General features: G+C 40.5%; 1 protein-coding gene across 1 annotated transcript in view; it reads right to left on the reverse strand.

Moving 5' to 3' along the window:
• POU6F2 (POU class 6 homeobox 2) overlaps positions 1 to 21,753 on the reverse strand; it is a 253,357-nt gene that overhangs the window by 5,174 nt on the left and 226,430 nt on the right. Inside the window, exons 7-8 of the mRNA XM_014285807.3 lie at positions 10,628 to 10,796; positions 2,053 to 2,221 (exon numbers count right to left, since the gene is read on the reverse strand). Of these exons, the coding sequence (XP_014141282.1) occupies positions 2,053 to 2,221; positions 10,628 to 10,796 (338 nt within the window). The remainder of the gene's footprint in view (positions 1 to 2,052; positions 2,222 to 10,627; positions 10,797 to 21,753) is intronic.

Raw genomic sequence — 21,753 nt, forward strand, 5'->3', positions numbered from 1 at the left:
GGTGCCTGGGATCCTAGTGTGGTGTTGGCTGTGAGGTGTCCTTGCTTGGTGTCCAGTGCTATTTCAAGCTGAAGTGTACGTTTTAGAATGCACTGTCTCCAGTTAAGAAAATGCTATTATTTGCACGCAGAACATCTCAGCAAGGGGGTATATTGCTGATATGACCTGCACAGGCCACCAGGAGACTCTACTTCTCTCTCTGAGGTGGTCATTCAACTTGCTTACTTTACTGCCCCTTCCATTACCCTGGAGTTTGTACTGAAACTCCTTTGTTACCATTAAAAGAAAAGTCAGAACTACTATTTCTGAGGAACAGCATACTGCCACTGAAGCAGCTTGTCTTGGTGCTTAACAAGAAATGCACAGCCATAGCGAGTTATTATACCCCAAAATGATCTTGATCCGGGGCAGCCAAAGGAAATAAAAAACCCTATAACCTTGCAAGTATTTGGGACCAGCTTCTGCACCCAGTCCTCAGATTTTGAGCAATTTTCCCCTCTAAGGAGCGCTCTGTAAAAGGTCTCCGTGTTCTGGCCTTTTGTTAGCCATGTCTGTGCTCCAGCTTCATCTTTATTGGGGTTTTCATTATAATTGGTTAGTGGGAAACCCTTTCTCTTAGGAAAAATGAAACCATCCCCAGTGGCTTTCTCAGGTGTGAGGTAGATGGAAGAAATGAGAAGATAGCAAACTAGACAAAAGCAAAAGAAACTGCAATCTATCACTTCAAAGTATAGTATGTTAAACAGCAATTTAATGCTACCACAAATTAGCAGTTGCTAAAAACTCCACCCATTTTAGGCATTCTTTACCAACTGACCACAGGGAAAAAAAAAAAAAACATTTAAAAAATTAATGCTTAGCAACAAGGAGCAATAGCATTCATATTATTGGCATTGCTTGTTAGTGTTGATATTGCAGTACATGTTGTTTGGTATAGCGATATACAAGCCTTGAAACAAATTTCCCAGCAGTAGTATCCTTGTATAGACTGAATAAAGGTTATTTTCTACAGGGAGGTATCTTATAAGAAAAAACAGTAGGGGAGACCATAGAAGTGAGAGGATCCTATGGAGCTTTTTGTATTTAACAACAATCAATGGGTTTTATGGAAAATCATTGAGCAAAATGTGAGCTGCAAGCTCACTACCCCATACTGATGTTATTTATAACCTTAGTCTTAAACTGCAGGAAAAGTACACTTCCGTTCTATGGGGAATACATTAAAAGTATAAAGAGCAGATAAAAAGACAGAGCATTTCATGGATCACCAAGAACAAAATCCACTTAAATGAGCTTAGAGTTGGTTTCTTGGCTTTCACTGATGGAGAAAGACTATAAGGCATTGCCCAAGAGGAAAAAGCTGTTACCTAAGTGTGTTTGTTACCTCATGCATAAACATGGGATTACTGTAACACACATGCATATACGGTGTTTGCTTCTAACTACTTTAACTCTGTCAAGACTGTATTATCATTTCTTATGATTAGGACAGATTTCTGCTTCTGCTTTGCATATATGGGTTGTCTGTTTTTTAGTAAACATTTGGGTGACAAAAGATGAATAGCTGCTGGTTTGCAAGGTAGCAGGAAGGATAATTTTTTCCCTTCTGTGTTGCCTAGGTAAATCATCATTAACATCCTATATGTGAAGTGCTAACCACAGTAATACAGGTTTTAACTTAGCAGGGATGCAGCCATGAAATATTTGTTCAGTAACCCTATCTGTAGAAAATGGCACAGTATGAAGAGGGTCAGCTGGTGCTTATCCAGCATCAGCAGGGTCTCCAGCTCGTCTACTGAATTAAGTCTCAATGCCAGGAATATTGTTTCTCACTTGTTTAAAAAAGAAGGAGGAAAAAAAAAAGACTAAAATTACTTTAGCAGTACACAATAAGAGCATTTGATCTGCCAGATACCAACATTATTGGCTAATTTAAGTCCCGAATTAAGTAATACATGCTAAAGACATGAGATTCAAACACAAGCATGCCACTCGCAATCAGCTGAGTAATTATTAACAACAAAGAGGAGAGTTTATGATGTAACTTGTTACCTGCAGATGGCAGACTGGCTATAGGCTGGGCCTTCGGTGGCGCTTAGGGCTTGGCCAACTTGAGTCTGTGTCAGGCCAAGGGACAGGCGCCGGATTTTAAAAGCTTTGGCAAATTCTCGGATTTCTTCCAGATTCACCCCATCCACCTCTCCAGTGGCTGTTTGAGGATCTGTTGAAATATTTTTTAATCATGTCAGTTCTTTGCGTCACATATGAGTGGGCTAGGTTTATACCCGTTTTGGTCGTCAAGACGTTCATGGTTTGTTTTTTTTTTTTGGTTTGTTTTTTTTTTTTAACACCGATCCCCTTCTCTTCCCCAAACAGAAACAGGCTTGCCTTGTCAGATGTGTTATGAAGCATGTCAGATTGCCAAAATGCTAACTAGGTGGCTGCATTTCCGGGTGCTGGTGAAAGATTTTCAAAGATATACTTTGTTGCTGAACTCCTGAAAATGGCCAACTCATCTCAGGGTGAGGGGGTGCCTGGGCTCGCTGCAGTTTGTGCCTTGCAAAACCTTCCCCAGGTTGACAAGTCATGTTCCCCATTTCCCCTTCTTATCACACACAGAAGGAAGGCTGGTGTTAATATATTTGTTTGCAGTCTGTGAGGAGGGCTAAAGATATGCACAAACTGCTTGGGTTTTTTAAATTTGATATCAAGACTCTGCTTTATCTAAAATTAATGCTAAATAAGGAGCTTTACAAACCTTCCTTCCCTTTTCCACAATATCCAACTCCAACTGCCAGCCAAATGTCCAAAATAACCCAGCAAATGAACAAGCCTAAGCAAAATGCTGCCTTAAAAAACTCCTTAATTTAAAAATCATCTTTTAAAAGATGCCCTTCTGAGAAGCAGTCTTCCAGGCTTTTCATTCTGTCTCCCATCAGGCTGATAATCAAGGAGCAGCAACATCAGCCATTAGGTTTTGGATGGTAATGCTGCACAGTTTTTTATTTTTACACGAGCCCCTCAGAAGATAATGCTTATGATGCTGTGAGAATAAATCTGTCCTTCCTCTCCATAGCAGTTTACTGACACAGAAGCCTTTGTCCCTGAAAGGGCACATAATAAAGCATGTCTACCACAGGAAAGCTCCTTTGGTGCTGGATAACTCGGTCAATTTAGGACTTATCAAGGGAAATGACACAACAGCTGGAGAATGGAACTTTTTTCCCCCCAAGCTACTGATCCCTGGCTAAATGAAAGTGCTTGCCAAGTCGGAGACAGCATGGGACTGGGATGGTGGAAGATTTCAAAGTGTTGTGCAATCCTGCGTGTAGTGAAGCCATTCTCCCAGTGAGACATCTCTATTGTTCTTCACCTCATTCCTCAGACTTCTTAGGTGAAAAGTTTGCAGCACAATAACCCATCAATTTCTGTAAATGCAAGCAGTTGTCCAAGGACGGTACTAGACTACATTACTATTCTGAACCCTTTATGAGAGTGGCTCCTGCTAGTACTGCTATAGCTAAGGGCTTGGCAGCATTACAGTAACAAAGCTTTTATTTTCAGGGGTTTATAAACCTGATGTAAAATTCCCTTATGATGGAAATGTCCTAACAAAAACATCTTTTAGTCCAATAATAGACAGATAGAAAGTTTTTCTGCTATATAAATTTAGCCTGTATCTATTTGTAGCTTGAGCACATACAGCAATCTTATTTTAAAAATACTCGTGCATGCAACCAGGGACCACATGAAATATGCATACAGGTAAACATGCACGTGAGCTGAACCTAGTTTCAACAATGCTGCACACTCAGAACCGTCCCTCCTGTTGGTGCTGTGCTTGAGCTCACCTGTGCCACAGGCATGCACTCATTCAGTATAAAGCTAGAGTGCATACCATTTGCTTGTAAGTAGTCGGGGCTACGACAAGGGCCACTCAAGTTTGTAAAGCAGTTGCCTTAGAGGTGTGAAATTTTCCTACTTACGCCCCCCCCCCCCCCTCCCCCCCCAGTCTATCCAGCATACCAGTTCTGATTTTCAGAGATACAGAATGGAGCTGGGTGCTTATTTGTCCTTTGGGTCTCTGAACAGCAACGGATAAGTGTACAAAATTTCATAAATTATAACAGCCACAAAGATTCCCTTGAGCAAAGTGCACTAAAAGGGTGACCTTTCTCACCTCTTTCCTTCTTTCACTTTAAGGACTCTGACTAAGGCTATTAGGGATGTGACAAAGGACAATTCAGGTGTTCCCAGAGAATTTTCAAAGTAGCAAATGCTATGGCAACTGGCACCTGTAAACCACCCCAACTCATGTTGAATAAAGAGGGAAGAAAGCAAGCTAAAGGGTTATTTACTCGCACATGGTCATAGAGAAATTCCGCCAAGGTCTGCTTGATCCTTCTGGTATGGCACTGTTGCAACAGTCAATACCATGGAAAGTCCTTTCCTGCTCAGGGAGCTTGGATGAGGAAACAATTAGGCTGAGCTCTCCTTGAGAAAAAAAACTGTGATGCACTTTAAGAGTATGGGAGTAGATTGTAATATAATATGGTGGAGTATCTGTTGAGATAGAGGCTTCATTCTTACATAGTGTCTTTAGGAGGAGGGAAGTACTAACAGAGGTGGGCTAGAACACCGAAGCCTTTTATCCCTGAACTCTAGGGAAAATAGTGTTTGTATCAAATCAGAACCACTTCTACTTCAGGTGTGATTCAAAGCCCTTTGAAATCCACAGAACTAGTCCCTTGATTTCTGTCAGCTTCATAAATCTCAAATCGTACTAAGAAGACCACTCTATTGATATTATCATGTAACAGCACCAGTGTGTTTTACTCTATTGCCATTAAAATACCATCAATACATAATCTTAGACTGTGTGGACTAACACATACACATATATAAACATATACAAATAGATCACGGACTTTGTTTTAATAAGTTCTGAGCTCTCAGAATGTTGAAGTGTATAGTGCACTTCACATTTTAGGAAGAGTAGCTTATTGAAGACTGTAAATAAACTGGCGCTTCTTAAATTAAGTGGATATCCTAGGGAAGGCAGAACAGTGCCAATGGGAAAATAAAGAATACCGATCTCATTGAGAAGTGGGGACATACAGTAACAGCATTTAAAGTCTCCCAGTGCACATTATGCCTTGATAAAACAACGGCTGTTGCATCTATGAAATCATTGGGTGCTGGAGAAAGGTGAGAGAGTTGTCTGGGACCATTTTAGGCGATACGTGTATGTATTCCCCCAGAAAAGGAAGTCAGCTAAAATTCCCTGACATGTCCTGATGGATTGTGAAGGTGGACAAGCACAGTGGAAGAAAAATCCACAGACTCTCCTGTACTGAATCCCTTTTTTTCCTACTGAAGGGAACACTACTCCCACTTTTGAATTCTTCTGAAAATCCTGCATGAGTTTGTTGGTGAGTGCAAATATGCTGTGATTTTAATAGTTAGGGGAAAGAAAGGCTACAGAGAAATCAGTGCAGCCTGAAGGAGAAAGTAAATTTCTGTTGCACAGAGTTCTACCATGGGAAGGATTACTGGGGATGATTTCCCCAGTCAGACAGGAGAAGAAATAGCTGGCAGAGGAAGTCCAATGGAAAGAAAATTGGATAAGAAAGGCAGGACAAAACATTGTTAATGGAAAATGGACTGGAGCTCAGGGGAAAGAAAGAAGAATAATTTGTTTGTGGGAGGCATTTTAATTTTATAGTAACAGATGACAGTAAAATGAATTTGGAAGGAAGGAAGGAACTTCATAGAGACACAAGTCTCAGAGCATGAGGGGAAACAAGTGATTTCCACAAAGAGATCATTTGGTGGAAAAGTTAAAGAAAAGAGCAGAGGGATGCATCTGAGAAGAAGGAAATTAAATGGAAAGAAAAAGGAATAACATGTAGAATTGAATGTGAAGAAAAAGGAGACAAAAGAGAACAGAGATAGGATGAGAAAATATGACGAAATCATATAGAAGGGACAGGAAGAGTAGAGATGAATCTTGCAGTCCTTGCCTTCAGAGCTTCTCTTTAGTGTCCTTTCTTTGGAAACAACTGTAATTTTTTGTCTTTAAATAACTAGCACTTGTTGCTGGTGAGGGGTGAAGGGCCAAAGGTGAGAGAAAAATGAGAAGCTATATAGAACATAATAATCTTGGTGGGGAAAAGGATAGGAAATAAAGAAAATAAAGGGAATTGAAAAAAAAGGGGGGGGGGGTAATGCAACTTTTTTTTACTTAGGAAACACGTTAAAGAAAAAATGTAAAAATATGTATGATTAGAATGAAAAGTAAAAGGAATAAAACCAAGGAACGTGGAACACTGAACATCCTGTCTGCCTTTTCATGTTTCATTACACAGGCAGTTTGATCTATTCCTACTGAACTGACCATATTTTCTTTATTGTAGGCTCTTTCCACACTACTAAAAACCAGCAGGTAGCTCTCTCATGCTCTGGAACATTGTCACTGACGTGCCAGATCAAGCAAGCAGGCCTGTGCATCCAGTATTAGCTCCCATCTGTGCCTGGATACATGATCTCCAGAAGATCCTGGAGAGCCATTAAGGATCATCCAGATGACTGTTTTGCTTCTGTATGTGTGATAATGCTATGTAAATGGCAGAAATGAGTTGATCTGCCCCTTGCACTACTCAGTCTGCTGGTCCTGAATAACTGATGATGATAGCTAGATGAAGCTGGAAACATAACTCTAAAACAATTACAGAACTTCTTATTTATGTGTAATTGTCATCATCTATTTTACAGGAGATCCCTATCAATAGCCTCTTCCTTTAGAATACTCTTAAGATCTGGGTTCCAGTGGGTCAATTCCCAAGTGCCACAGCTTCCTCAGTCTGATTGTATGAAAAGTATTTTCTTTACTCTGAGTTCCCCACTTGATTTAATTGAACTTTTTTTTTTTTGTTTTTTTGAGCAAGGGAGAAGCACCCCAACTATCTAATCTGTGCCATTCATTATCTCAGGTAGGGTATTGACCATGGCTGAGCTTGCCTGGCATTTGCCTCTTATTTCAGGTCAATTACTTCTGAGAATTGGGCTAATAAAACATGTTCTCCCCAGGTTAAAGAGAATTGTAATAACCTCTATTCTTTATAAAGTTTCAGTTTCCCTACAGCTTGAAGCATGGGTTTGACAGGCATCAGGGAAATAGCTGTTATGTCAGTAATGGGCTTCTTGCCATCCCAAGTAAAAAGCTGTCTCCAACAAACCCAAGCAGGTAGGCCTCCAAAGCTCATATCTACTCAGCAGAGATTTCCTAGACCTCTGCATGGAGTTCAGGATTTTCTTTGTACTGAAGATGCTTGAGCCTAAAGCTGAATTAGATGGTAAAGAACAACATCGCTCTCCCCCCTCCGCACCCCCCCCCCCCCCCCCCCCCCCCCCAGACCCATGGTTGTCGTTGTGGCCTGCTTTGGGCCAGGGCAGCAGTAAAGACAGAGAGACTGACTCGCTTCTCTTCTTGGCGATCATCTCCCACACTCCTCTGGTGCCTTTCAGAGTGGTGTTTGCATGGTTTGCATACAGAGGGGGCAAAACTTAAGCTTGAGTCTGAAGCAAAAGGAATGATGAAAAAAACCCTGAAGCCTACTAAGGAGCAGGGATTTGAGTTTGGAGTGGAGGGAGGAGAGAGGGCATGACTGTGCAGAGAGTAGTAATCAATGTGGCAGAGGAAAGAAAACAGGGAAAAGGAGGTGGTACTGGTGATGAAACAAGGCAGAGGAGGACAAAAGCCACCTAATGAAAAGGCTGGTAAAGGGGACACAGATATGGTCTGGGGATGACAGAGACTGATGGAGCTGGAGGGGAACTGAAACGGGAAGAGAAGCTGAGGAATGATGGACTGAAGGGAAAGGACTGCAGGGAGGAGGCAAGAGGAACAAAAGCACAGAGGCAAGGGGAGCACAGATTGTGTGGAGAACAGCGTGAGGAAGTAATGGGACTGGAACAGGACAAGTGAATGGAGTTAAGCCTGAGAGGAACACGTAAAAAGTCTGTGTTCATTAGTGTCTCCCTCCTTCCTCAAACTGATACCCCTGTGCCTCATACTCCCCGGCTCTCAGCCAAATCCACGAGCACAGCATGTGTCTTACTCCTTTTTAGGGCAGGACCACCAGGATGATAACAGAACCTATCAGCCTTTCCGCCCAGTCAACTGACCGAAGGTCTCATTTCCAGCTATGAATATAAGCATGATCTCACCATATCACTCACTCACATTACCATTCTGCTTCTGTAACAACCCTGAAATTTATCCAAGCAAAAAACGAAGCTAAAAGAACATCCTTATCGTTGCACGAATCAGCACTCTGAAGCTACAGAATGCTGGAGTTACAGTAGCCCACAAGGCAGTGTAGCATAGTCTTTCAGCCCCAGATTATCGGTTCTTTTTCCCCAGACCCCTGCCTCTTCCAGTGCACAGGATGAACTGTGCTGTGTTACGGGGGAACTGGTTGGTGTATTGCCTTTTCACTTGTTCTGTGTTGGTCCCCAGACATGTATTCACCGAAGATATTTCCTCTTGAGCTCCTCTGTTTTTCAAAAATCTTAATTTATTTTCTTGTATTTCTACAAGATGAGGGTCTTCCCTTTCTCATTCACAGAGAAGTGGACAGATATTAAAGGAAAAAGCATCTCTGGGTACCCAGTCTAGGTCAAAAAGGAGATGATTTTTTAGACTGTGTCTTTAAATGGTTCTTTATACAGTTCCATAGTGTAAGTGCACTTAAAACTCTGTGAGTACCAGGCTCTTCTGTAAATTAAAGTCCAGAGTTTCAAGCTGGATATTGAGGGAGCACTTGTGAAGAATCTGTTTTAAGTGACTTGCCTGCCATTGCACTGGACTTACACAGCAGACAAAGCTTCAGCTCCTCAGCCCTCTACCACCTGAAGCAAGACCATCCTTTGCCCTTCTGTAGCTCCCTACCTCAAATGTAACACAAACTGGGGAACAGTGTAGTGAATCAGGTAGGGAACAAACTCTGGGACCACAGCCCGCCTGTTGCATTAGTCATTCTGATGCACCCCTAGAACAATTCCACTGGGAATGCACTGAAAGAAGGATAAGAAAAAAATCACGATAGCGTGATTTTAATCACAACGTATATCGTTACCATAAAATACATGTTCTAAGAGAAACTGCATACAGTAGAACAAGCAACTATTTTTCTAGCATCTCCTAACTTCTGATGGATTTATCCTGTAAACATAGATGGGCTTCTTCTCTGTTGCTTCTATTGTGTAGTGCGCTTATCCACACAGGAAAATTGATTGGAACAACTATTGTGGGGTAGAGTACCCCTCAATAGTTCTTCTAGAATATTTTTTTAATAGCAGTGTCCACCAGGGAGGGTATTCTGGATTAGCCATTGAAAAGCAACTTATTCTGCACTAGGTATTTTAGTCTATTTTCTCACATAGACAGGGGTAACTTTATGTATTTTTAACGTAAAACCTCTTATTTGTCTTCTTCCTACAAGCTTGTCTACATGAGAAAATTTACTGACAGAGCAATAGCAGTATATTTATATCACTATAATTATATCTGTATCTATGTAGTTTATGTATTTACAGCTACCAATGCAGATATTTTTATTCCAGAATAAAAGTATTCACACTGGGAGTTATACCGGCATAATTTTACCACTATAGCTCTGCTAGTAATTTCCCCATGTAAACAATCTCTGAAATAATCTAACCAAGATTTTTTCACATCTTCCCTTGCATGACAGTTTCCCCAAGCCCTTCATAAGCTTGTAACAGTCATATATTTTACATTACCAATACAGTGTGAGCTATAGTATTTGTTTACTTGAAATATGGACATGGAGTATCTTTGAACAAGGTCATCCAATACACTCAGATTTTTGCAGATGTGCAAAAACTGTTAATGCTTCTTATGTATACTTGCAACCCGTTGTTTTTGCTATGTAAAGACCAAAGTTAATGCTGATGAAGTAATAGCAAGGACTCTGAACTAGGTGATCTGGAAGGAAGGGCTGTTCAGGAGGTCAGCTCTTCTCATCCTGACACTGAAACTCAGTATTTCACTGCAGTGTGCTTCTCTCTCCTTTCCCACGTTACACTTCCTGTTTAAACTGTGCAAGCTCTTCCTGGCAAGAAAGGACTCTCGCTCCGGATTTGTGTAGGGCCAGGGTATGTAAAGTGGTTTGCTACACTAACTAAGCAGACAAACAGCAACAAACAGCCTAACCCAAAGCAGGAGAATCAGTCTGCCCACCAAGTTCAGAGCAATAGAATTCATTATATTAACTGATTCAAAACCTCCTCATTTCCAAATAACGTGAACTATATTTCAGTTCTAAGAATTACCCTCATAAGTCAGTTGAGGGCTGCTACCATTTGTATGGCCATTTTTAGCATTGATTACAATTTCTCAAGGCACGTTTACCTTAAGCCCCATCCACGACAGCACTTAGCAGTTCTCACTGGTAAGAGTCACTCTACTTAGCAATATACAATCTACTGTATGAACAAAAAAAAAAAAAAAAAAAAAAAAAGGAGGGAAAGCAGATCAGGAAACTCAGCAGTGAGGACAAACAGAGGGGAGAATTAAGGAGAGCCAGGGAGCAATACTTACTGCTGACTAACTGGCCAACACTCAAAGCTGAAGAGGAGGAGGATGAGGAGGAAGAAGAGGAAGCCTGACGCACTGGGCTTTGAGACATAGATGCTTGACTGTGAGCCAAATGCAGGAGATTGGATTGTGAGGCTGCTTGTCCCACTTGCGTCTGGGAGGGCTGATGGAGCTATATGTTAAAATGTAAAAATAGGTATTTAGAAAATGAAGCAGTAATAGGAAACGTTCAATGCACCATCTCATCCATCTACTTCTGGGGAACAAACCCCGTAAGAGCATTAAATACCATGGACTTAGTTCAGGTGACAGTGTCACAGCAGAGGCAATCTGAGCTCTTTTGAATTCTGACTTTCCATTTTTTTCTCAGTTTAACCAGGTACTTAGACTAATTAGAAGCTAAATACTTGTTTGAAATGGGTGACAGGAGACCTATGACATCCACAGCAGCATTCTGATTTAATAAATACACGTCCTTACCTGTTTTCTGACTCATGAAGCCAGACTTTTATTCCCTACATGGATTCTCAAATAAATCAGCATTGTTTCAGAGAGATCCTCTCAACTACAGGACCAGGGCCAAGAAGAGCTGGAATGGGGAACAGAAGATAAACTAGGGGAAAACCTCTTTCCTGCAGAAAGGAGTAATTTGGTTTATGACATTATCTAGGAAACAAACCAAAATGTTGAAATCTTATTTCTCAATCAATAAATTGTCCTTGCCTAAAATACACAGTGAAACCTCCGAGCTCCATTTGCATCTAGACTATGTCAACTGCGACATACTAAAATGTCTAGTGAGTACAGCAGATGCAAATGATAGACTGTGAAACATGAATTTGCCTTTACAAATTATTTTTTTTTTTTTTACGAATTTTACAACAGTGTAGTGTTTGGTTGTTCACTAGGGGAAAGGAAAGAACCATTAAACCCTTCTGCCTATAATAAGCTTCCATGTGGGACTGAAAATTAGGAACGTTGTCTGGTACTGATTTTTACTTAAAATCCCCAGCAAATGGAAAGGGCAGTCTCTCTGCAGAATGAAGGTACACAATGGACCTTACAGTTTTGAATTGGTCTCTAGTAGGCCAGTCCTGCCCGTTCAGAGCCCAGTAATACAGTCCTGATACACTCAGGTGATTGCTACTTATTATACCTTTATTTTATTTTGATTCTTGATATTGATCAAAAAAGATTGCAAAAATGTACTAAAAGGCTTCACTTTTAAGTGATAGCTGTTATCTGCATTCTCAGAAAGGGGGAAAGATAAAGGCCTATTTGGCCTTGCTTGAAGACAGTAATTTAAATCTATTTCTTGAATTCTAAGGAGTGTGAGTTTTAATCTTTTGATATTTAACTGAATAAATGACTTCAGAACAGGAGCTGAATTCATTAGTAATACTCAAATTATATATAATATGCTCCCAGAACACATAGAAATGACTGATGCTAAGTAGACAACAAATTGTATGGCACAGTAGATAAAGGTATCTGATCACATTCAAGATGACACTTTTCTGTGGAATACGTATGAACAATTTTGATGACATTATTCCTGTTACGGGTCTGTTTAAGAATGGAAAAAATTACAACTCCTTTTTCTACCTCCCACATGGAATGATATAACACAAAATGAAGCAAGAAACTTTGAGTTGCCATTTAATAATAATGAAAATTGTTTATCTGACCAGTTTTAGCCTATTCTGACTTCTCTGGGGATCAATAAAAGAAAGCATTTTATTATCTCAAGGAGTTTTTTTGGATCAAGCACACTTTAAAAAAAGAAAACTGGCACTTTATCAAAGCGACAATAGCTGAGAAGCTGATTGAAAGGCTTCCAGACTTCAGACTCGTGCAAGCACTGGGCATCTTTAAAAAAATTTCACTCCAGGGCTGGATATTATCTACAGAGAGCTCCCACCCCAGAATGTGTACATTTAAAATATCTTCTAGGGAAGGCAGACCACTAGGAGGACTGCCCATCCATTATGCCTACATCACTCCAGACAGCAGCTTTCAGAAACAGGCAGGCATTTGGGCTCTGGGTCTGTTGTCTGATGGAATCTCTGGCAAAACTAAGGATTTCAGCCTAGGCGAGGAAAGAAAAGGACTGTATTTAGATGAGTTAGATGCTTTTGTGCTATCTGGAACAGTCTTAAAGATGTTAGCGCTTATCTGCAAGGGCGGAGGAGCAAATGCAGTAGCTATCTTTAAAAAAAAAAAAAAAAAGATCTGCAAAATTATAGTCCAGTCAACTAAACTTCAACCCGTGGAAAAGTATTGAAGAAAATAATCAAACAATTTGTAAGCACCCGCAAGAAAACAAGGTAGCAACATAGCAACAGACAACATGGATTGTTAGGAACAAACTGTGTCAAACCAATCTGATCTCCCTCTAAGACAGGGTAATTGGCCTTGCGGACAGGGAAAAAGCAGTAGGTGGTTTGACTTTACAAGTCTCTTGACACTCCCTCGTGTGGCATTCTTTATAACCTAGGGAAACATAGTTTAGATGAAATTGCTGCAGAATGAATGCAAAAGTAGCTGGAAAACAAACCCAAGAGGCTAGATATCTATTTGTGGGAAAGGACGCGTGCACGTAGGGTGCTTCACAGAAGCCTGGCCTTGTTCTGCACTACTCAATATTTTCTTAATGACCTGCATGATGGAGAAGAGAATATACTTGGTAAATTTACATGGTAATGACACACTGGGAGGGACTTTTGATAGGCTGGAATACAGGATTAGGATTCAAAATGATCCTGTCAGTCTGAGCATGCCACCAGCCATCCTGGGGTGTTGCAAAACTGAAGAAAAGGCAACTCCCATACCAAGCTGTGTGAAGAGGAGTGATGTCTGCAGTGCATGTGAAGAATCTTATCTTCTACTATGCACTGGGAAGACCTCTGCTGGGGGAACACCATGTCCACAGGTGGATGCCACACTTCAGAAACTGGAGGAGAAGAGTTAGAGTGGCTGAAGGCCTGGGAGTTACCTGATGCTTATGAAGACACCTGGAATGATTAATCATGTTTAATCCAAAAAAGGGAAGACTAAGTGGGATATGATGCCTCCCGCAAATATGGGCAGAGCTAATGAAAGGAGGAGAGAATGAGTCTCTCTCACATTTTATAGTGGAGAGAATGAAGCACAATAACTGGAATATTCAAATTAGATGCTGGGAAAACCTGTCTAATGTGGCAGTGAGGCATTGGCATAAATTGCTGGGGGAACCTGTGGAGTTCCTATGAGTGCTTAGGTGCAAGTTAGACAAATAGCAGAACAGCTACTTTGCCTGCGAACAACAGAGTGGCCTGGATAATTTCTTGCACCTTGACCTTCCAGTCTTAATTTTTTATAATTCTGTGCTATTTTCCATCAGTATTTCTTAGGGAGAAATACACGATCATGTACGACACAGATAGCAAACCCAATATTTTCCAGCCATGCTACGCATATATTCCGTGAACAGTTCAACTGCCGAGCACATCCACAATAGATGTGAAGCTTCCAGGAACCAGCAGAATGAGAGGGCATTCTGCATTCTCCAGTTGTGCAGGCAAAGCATGCAAACAGCCACTACCTAGCCCATGCACGGTATGCTGGTTAAGACTAGGAAATGTTTGATTCTCTGCACATGTATTGCACAATGCATTCACAAATGTGTTTTTGAAATAACTGGGATACCCAGAAGCTTGGCAGTTTTCTTCTCAGATGTCTGGCGATCTTTGAACAAATGTAAGAAATTCTCAAAATTTAGCTGGGAAAAAAGGGATATGGCTAGTGAAGTCTGGATGCACAGTGACCTTAGGTGCAATAAAATATGCAAGGGATGTTTACTGTTGGTTTCTAACTCACTGCTTGTGAGGAAAAAGGGAGCAATGTGGTTGGAGAGGCTGAAGAGTCACCTTAAGGCCTGACCGGGGACTGAGGGAGGATTCCGTCTTTTAACTCCCTACATAATTTCCAGCACACCCCCTGTTTTACAGACATGACGGTTAAGCTGTAAATGTCCTGCTTAAAGAACAATGATAGTTATCTATGTTGTGAAATTGCATTAAAATACTCTCTCTCTTTCCATCCACTATAATTTCCACTCCAGAAATAGCCTTAAGGAGAGGCGACGATTAGATTATGAATTAGATTCTAGATGACAGAATCAATTTGAACTTGCAATAGCTGACTTTTCCCAATTTTGGACACGTACATGTGATATGAATTATATTTATGACTGTTGTGCATTTTCCATCCAAAGACAGAAGGAGGCACAGAAATTACAGAAGCAGTTGCTGTAAGTGCCATTCTGTGTAGGTGGATATAGTAGACACGTCGAGAATGATGACTGTATGCAACACTGATCAGTATCTGGCAGGAATACACATATGCACACTACAGCTAGAGGAATAAGATGAATATGAGAAGCATAAAGTGTAGCATAATATTTTATAAGAATAAACTGAGAAATGCAAAGGGCTTGATTCTTATTTCTTTTACATCAGTTTTACATGCTGCTGCCAACAGCAACAGTAGTATTGCTTGATAATTGCAGAGGCAAAGAATGAATTAGTTTTGTAAGACTAAATTTTGTTCTTAAATTATGCATGTAGGATATTCCTACGCCTGGAATGGTCAACAGCAGTCCTGTATTAAAGTCTTATGAGATCAGGGATGTTTCCTGCATCCAGAAAGTTACATGATGGTGATAGAGTAAGGAGGTATTTTGCATAAGGTAAGGAAAGAGAAAGAAACTAAGTGGAAATAAAGAACAAAGTTTTCAGAAGACATTGCCCTGTATCGTAAAAGAACTGCTACTGGTTTTACAGAGAGTTTGGACAAACAGCAAGGGCTAAATATGGACCTAATGGAAGGGAGAAGAAAGTAATGGGTTTAAATTGCAGTAAGGCAGGCTAGGGTCAGGCATCAGGAAGACCTTTCTAATGCTAAGGAGAGTGGCCTAGGTTGCCTAGGGATGTCAGGGAACCTCCATCACTGAAGGTTTTTAAGACCAGGTTAGACAAACATCTGTCAAGAATGATATAGGGACAGTTGATCCTGCCTAGGGGGAGGGGATGGACTGCATGACCTCTTCAGGTCCCTTCCAGTCCTATTTTTCTATGATTCAGTGAAAAGGAAATCTGAGAGACGAGGTAACACAACAAATTAGGGAAGACAGAGGTGAAAAAGACAAGCGTAACAAAAAGGGCAGAAGAAACGACACTAAGAGGAGTGGTACAAAAAGTAAGAAATACATTTTAAACAATCGCCTTTATGACACAAATAAAGATTTTCAATTTTATCTGATGCCAGCTAGTTCTTCCTGGAAAATATGGACATTAGCTCTAGTAAAGACTAAAGTCCATGGAAGGTGCTGGAAAATAAATAGGTTGATAAAAAAAGACATTTCAAAACACTTTGAAATGCCACGATAATGCCTTGCAGAAGTAGTAGTTTAAGTGTTTCATGCTTCCATTTCTCCTGTAAACGGAATTCTCTGCTCTGTGTGTGTTTCCCAAAATGTGCCATACATTATTTTTTGAGGAAGAGGGGCAGTGTGCTATGGTCACTGTATGATTTGAGAGCACCATGGCAGAGGAATTCTGTCTTGCACACAAACCTACTCATACTGCATGACCAGACGTGAGCTTCAAAAATGTTTTCTTAAACCTTCTAGCAAATGGAGAGATTAAGTTATGCATATCCACATGCTTCATGCCAAATCACTTTCACAGGTAACTCTGCCAAAATGTTTCCCAAATATTGTACCCCATCACTCTAATTTAGATTAATCAACTAAGGGAATACATGAATCTGAATATGAAAGCTATTTGATACTTAGTAAGTATCTTTTCTCTCAGTGTATAGTATAGTATATATAGCATAAACACTGCTTAGACTGACAGTATAGGTATGTTTGGAAACTAGATTAATAAAGCTTTTGGAGTTCACACAGGCTGTGCACAGAGCTCAAAAACGAAGATGACAGCAAAGAAGTGCTGGTGTGCTGTGGATATAACTGGGGGCAGGACTTTGACAGCATCTGCTGAAGTTCTCTCAAAGCCTTTCTGTGGTTTAAGAGCTATGTTCAAAGCATACACTGTAACTGAAGGTCTCTCAGCTCGCTGAATGAGGTAGAGGACACAGCTGGGCTTCTGTAGAAGATACATTTTTATATGCAAATTGGGTGTATCAGTCATTTTTGTGACCCCCATCAGGAACGATATAATGTCAATATTAAAGTAACAGACTTAAATGTGTAGGCAAACGCATAATTCAAAGGTAACAGCAACATTCCTACAGTGATGGGCGCTTTACTCTCTGTGTCTCAGCTCCTTAGAATGACACAAATAACGTAGTGGTATCTTCCTACTCCCAGTGGCGTGGTGCCCTTACACTGCTTTGAGATGCCCTACTCCTATGAGTGCAGATACCACAAAGAAAACTGCTCAGGAAGAGACATAAGGTACAAGTCAAGTGTTCATGCTGTGGCATGGAAAATCTGATATAGTCCCTTGTACTAATAAATAGTCTGGTAATCTTGACTTTCCAAAAGCTAGTAAATTTATCCAGGGATCAAATGGAATTATGCAATGCTGATGGGTAAAGGAAAAGAGAAAGAAGTGAGAAAAATTGTCACCCTCATCACTGAAAGTCATACAAAAAGCAAAAGAAAAATAAAGTTGCATTGAGACAACACAGCTTAGTGGCTATATTCAAACAGTGAAAGAAGGGTGCTTTTCTCATAAAACAAGACAGCATCAAAGCAATAAGAGCACTGCAGAGAGAAAATGATTGAGAGCTGGTTAGATTTTAATGGGAGAGAATAACAAGGGATTGCATGGAGCAGCGATAATGAGATGATAGGGTGTATACAGTAGGTTGAGACTGCAGAAAGAAAATGTCTGGCATGAAATTTGGAAAGCAGATGTACAAGCATGACCACAGACCCATCTGAGAGCTATCTCTGTCTTTTCAACAGTTAATCTGGAGCATGATAGCCAATGACAATGAAGATGGGGAACTGACTACGTAAGAAAATTCTGCCTAGGAGCTTGTTTTATTGTGTTAGAGTTGGCAGAAGCTCAAAGCTGGTAGTGCTATAAGACACGATGAAATATGAAAAGTTCTGGCAGGCAGTGTAGATAAAACACGACTGGGGACAAGTGGGACTACAGGCCTGATTTAATGAACCTAAGATGTAGAAGAAAAGAGCCAGACAACAGCAAGCAGAGAACCCACTTGATGAGGTACACCAGAGAACAATAGAAAGTGTAGAAGTTGCTTCGGTATGGGTAAGCAAATCGTTATGAAAACACCAATTATTAGGAAAGCTGTTTAAGGAATTCATAAGCAAGAATGTGTTTTGAGCCCCAGAGATCACTGGCAGCTGGATTCTTCTTACCAAATTTCACACACCTAAGAATTAATTGTCTATCCTAAAATAGCTATCCTAGCCCCCTCCCACATCAACAGAGACAACAGATACCTTGAGATACTTATTAGAGATTCAGCCTATTTAAAAATTATTTCAACAGCTTGAGTTGCCTGTTGGACATGCATATGTCTCCTTGTTTATGTCTCTTTGTCTCTACAGGAAATCTAGTTAACTACCTTCCACCACATACCTAATTGCTCTATGACTAAGCTGAGCAAGGTGAATCCTTTCCTAAATTTTGTAAGACTCCAATTTGTGGTTCAAGTTCTTCTGTCAGTTGTGTTGGTGTCAGCATGTGTTATTAAAGATGTGAAAGATCACTTTAAAACAAGGTTTTCAAATCTGATAGCAAATGACAATGCTAACAAGTTGCTGCAACAAGCTCATCCGTTCTTGAAAAAAAATGCGCATTTAGCCACAGAACCTGGATTTTGATGAAATCCCTCCTGAGAGGCATGGAGGAAGTGCAAAGTTAAGGTTACAAGGTACTCTTCTATTATGAGACATAAACAGCTTAAAAAGGCAAGAAAGATAAAATCACGGGATAAATCATCCTTTTTCAAGAAAGGAGACTACAAGCAGGGATCAAAGAGTTTATACCAAATTTCTGAATGGTTTTAGGAAGCAGCAGGAAAAGATGGTGGACAGTGGTGAAGCTGAATCAGCAGGAAGAACACATGAATTCATGGAGTTATTTCAGAATACCATGAACAACTTACAGATCCTGTTTACAACATGCCAGGGGACCTCTATGACAGATGAAATTCAGCGTTGATATGTGCAAAGTGGTTCACATTAAAAGGAATCATTTTAGTGACTTAATCAGGGAATCAAAGGCATATCACAGTGGATACATCTGCTTATTGAAAAAGCTGCTCAATGAGCAAAGATAGAAAAAACAGGATGTTAGGCTGTATTGAGATAAAGACAGAAAATATAATATTATGTAAAACAGTGATGCATCCTCTCTATGATCATGGCATTCTGTTCTGGTCATAAAATCTCAAAGAGATTAGTGTTGAAATTGAAATGGTTGGGAGATGCGCAGTAACATTTATTACAGGCAAAGAAAAACTTCTTTATGAACAGAGATAAAAAGAACACAGACTACCACAGGAGTGCAAACAGCTGCCTGCTTTAGAAAGCCACTACGATTTCTAGGAGAATTCTCAGTGTGCACATAGATGCTGCTACTTAGATTTTAGCAAAATCTTGGAAAACAGTGAAAACACTGAAGCTTTAATTACTCAGTGAAATGTAAAGAGGAACAATCCCTACTGTGGGCAGTTTAAGAAACATGAATCAGAAACATCTATTTGTTCTTAAAAAAAAGAGGAATATGATTAAAATGGAGTAGCTTGTGTACATTAAAAAGCAACTTATTTACAACACAGTAGTGCTTTAAACTACATGTAAGTAACCTATGAACTCATTTCCATGAGACATTGAGGCTTTAGTCTGTCAAGTTTGAAAAAGCTGTATGAATAAATAACACATGTAGTCTACCTAAGTAAAGCTGACTAAAAACAGTATCTGAGGCATTTAAGTCTTCAAGCAAAAAGTAAGCACTAGCATGCATTACTTAGCAGCTGAAACAGGCTACACAGGTTCAACTGCTGTGACTCAGCTAACAGGCAGCAGCTTACTATCATTGCTTGCAGTCACCTCTCCTTCTCCTGCAGTACTTAGTTTCCAAGTGACAAGTTGAAAGCTAAACTAGGATCATCTGCAACTGCAACATTTTACTACATTATTTATTTCCTCATTTACTTCTTCGTGACAGTCTCAAAACTTTTCCCAAACTTGTCTTGTGCTCTTCATTCCCCCTTCTGAAGATTCTTTCATCAAGTTACAAGACACCAGATGTTGAGTGAGTGACACCATTTTCAAAAATATTTGAAATTCCTGCTAAGCCCTCCAAGTCTGAGCACTTGGTTCTTCCAAGAAAAAGGTTTTAAATGCATGACTGAATATGTTATCTTTAGCCAGACACTACAGTTTGGCTAAGTCTTTACCTGGGCAATAAGACAAATTTAGGATCTCCTTATCCTTTGGGTAATTTATTTACTTTTCAAATGATATGGCAGTTTGTATAGTACTAGCTCAATTGCTTTTGACTGTCCATCAGCGTTATTCCTATGAGGAATCTGGCTCTCATAGGTCTTTTTTGCTCCCGCTGAAATCAATGGCAAAATTTCCTCTGACTTCCCTCAGTAAAAGCAGAAGAGCCAGTAGAGGGAGCACAAATACATAGAAATAATTTCCTGCGATTCCTATAAAAATTATGTGTACTACTTTTTCATATAGCATTTGCACTACTTGTGCCCCCCCAAATCAAAACCACTGTCTTGAACAGGCTCCAACAGGTGTAGGTGAGGAGGCGCTGTGATGTTTGGTGGCCCTTCCTGCACCTTCCGTGACCTCAGGGCTCTGTGTGACAGGCACAGGCTGGACTCTGCAAAGCTGATCTTGGCAAAATAATGTTTTCTCCCTACGTAGCACCGCTGGGCAGGCCAGCATAATATGGGGCACATCTTTGGCTCTTGGACCTAGCCAGAGCTCTGCTGACCGACAGTCTCTGCCAGCTGATCATTGCACATGACCACAAAGGTTGGGTGAACCAGTACACTACAACACGAGATGGCTAAACAGTGACTTTCCACCGTAAAAAACCCTGCTCATTCTGCACTCTTCAGCCACAGTGCATGCCTTTACACAAGCCCAGTGCCACCAGCTGTGCAGAGAAAGGTCGCACCTCTGTCCCTTCTCTACCCACTGATACTGCTGGTAGATGTTGCCTGGAAAAGGTTGCTTTGCTACAGGAATCAGAAGGCATGGCGCTCTGCAGGTGAAGAGGTCTCAGGGAATAATGCAGGACCTCTATCCTCATCTTTACTTCTACATTTCTCAGTTTCAGATGGAATGCCAGGATTGTTATGCTTTTCAAGAGTTTCTCCCATAAAGGAGGGAAAGATGTAACTTCTTCAGAGGAAATTAATTCAGGGGACTCAAAAAGAAACATCTCACCTCACACTCCACCCCAGAAAATCTACTGTAAACTGCTGAGTCTCTTATTCCATTGTCTGGCTTTCCCATGCTGGAGAACACAGAGCCTACTCTCCCATCCCTCCCGGTTTGTTTGAAACCACGTACATGCAACAACTGCAAAAGCACTTGTCAGTAGTAGAAGTCTGGTCCCATTAAAAAAAACAGAATTAGATAAATGACAAGTGCTTTGGCAAATGCCTGTGCTAGATACTACAGAGGATAGGAAAAAAGAGTATGTAACCACTTGGATGTGAAACATCTTCAAAACAAACAAAAACCTCATCTTATAGATCCAATGGCTTTCTACTACTAAATTTAAGGGTGGGGGGGGGTGGGGTGGCTGGAGGGGGTGGGGAGAAGGAAAAAATCATCAGTTTGGAATTCAGAGGGGCCAGGGATTTCCAGAAACATACAAAAGGCTGACACCTGTGACTGGAAGTGTAGGCAGGACTACCAAACAAGCACTCCCAGCAATAGGAATGCTAAGCCGAACATTTAAGTGAGTGACACCTTTGTAAGTACCTTTTTGGTAATCACATTTCACGTCTTTTCCATCCTCAATTTCCTCTCTTTCAGAGAAAAAAAGGTGGCTCTACAGACGCAGACAAAATTAATGAATTTGACTTTAGAGTACTCAAAAAAGAACTAC

The sequence above is a fragment of the Falco cherrug genome, chromosome 4 (genome assembly GCF_023634085.1).
Source record: "Falco cherrug isolate bFalChe1 chromosome 4, bFalChe1.pri, whole genome shotgun sequence".
Taxonomy (NCBI): Eukaryota; Metazoa; Chordata; class Aves; order Falconiformes; family Falconidae; genus Falco; species Falco cherrug.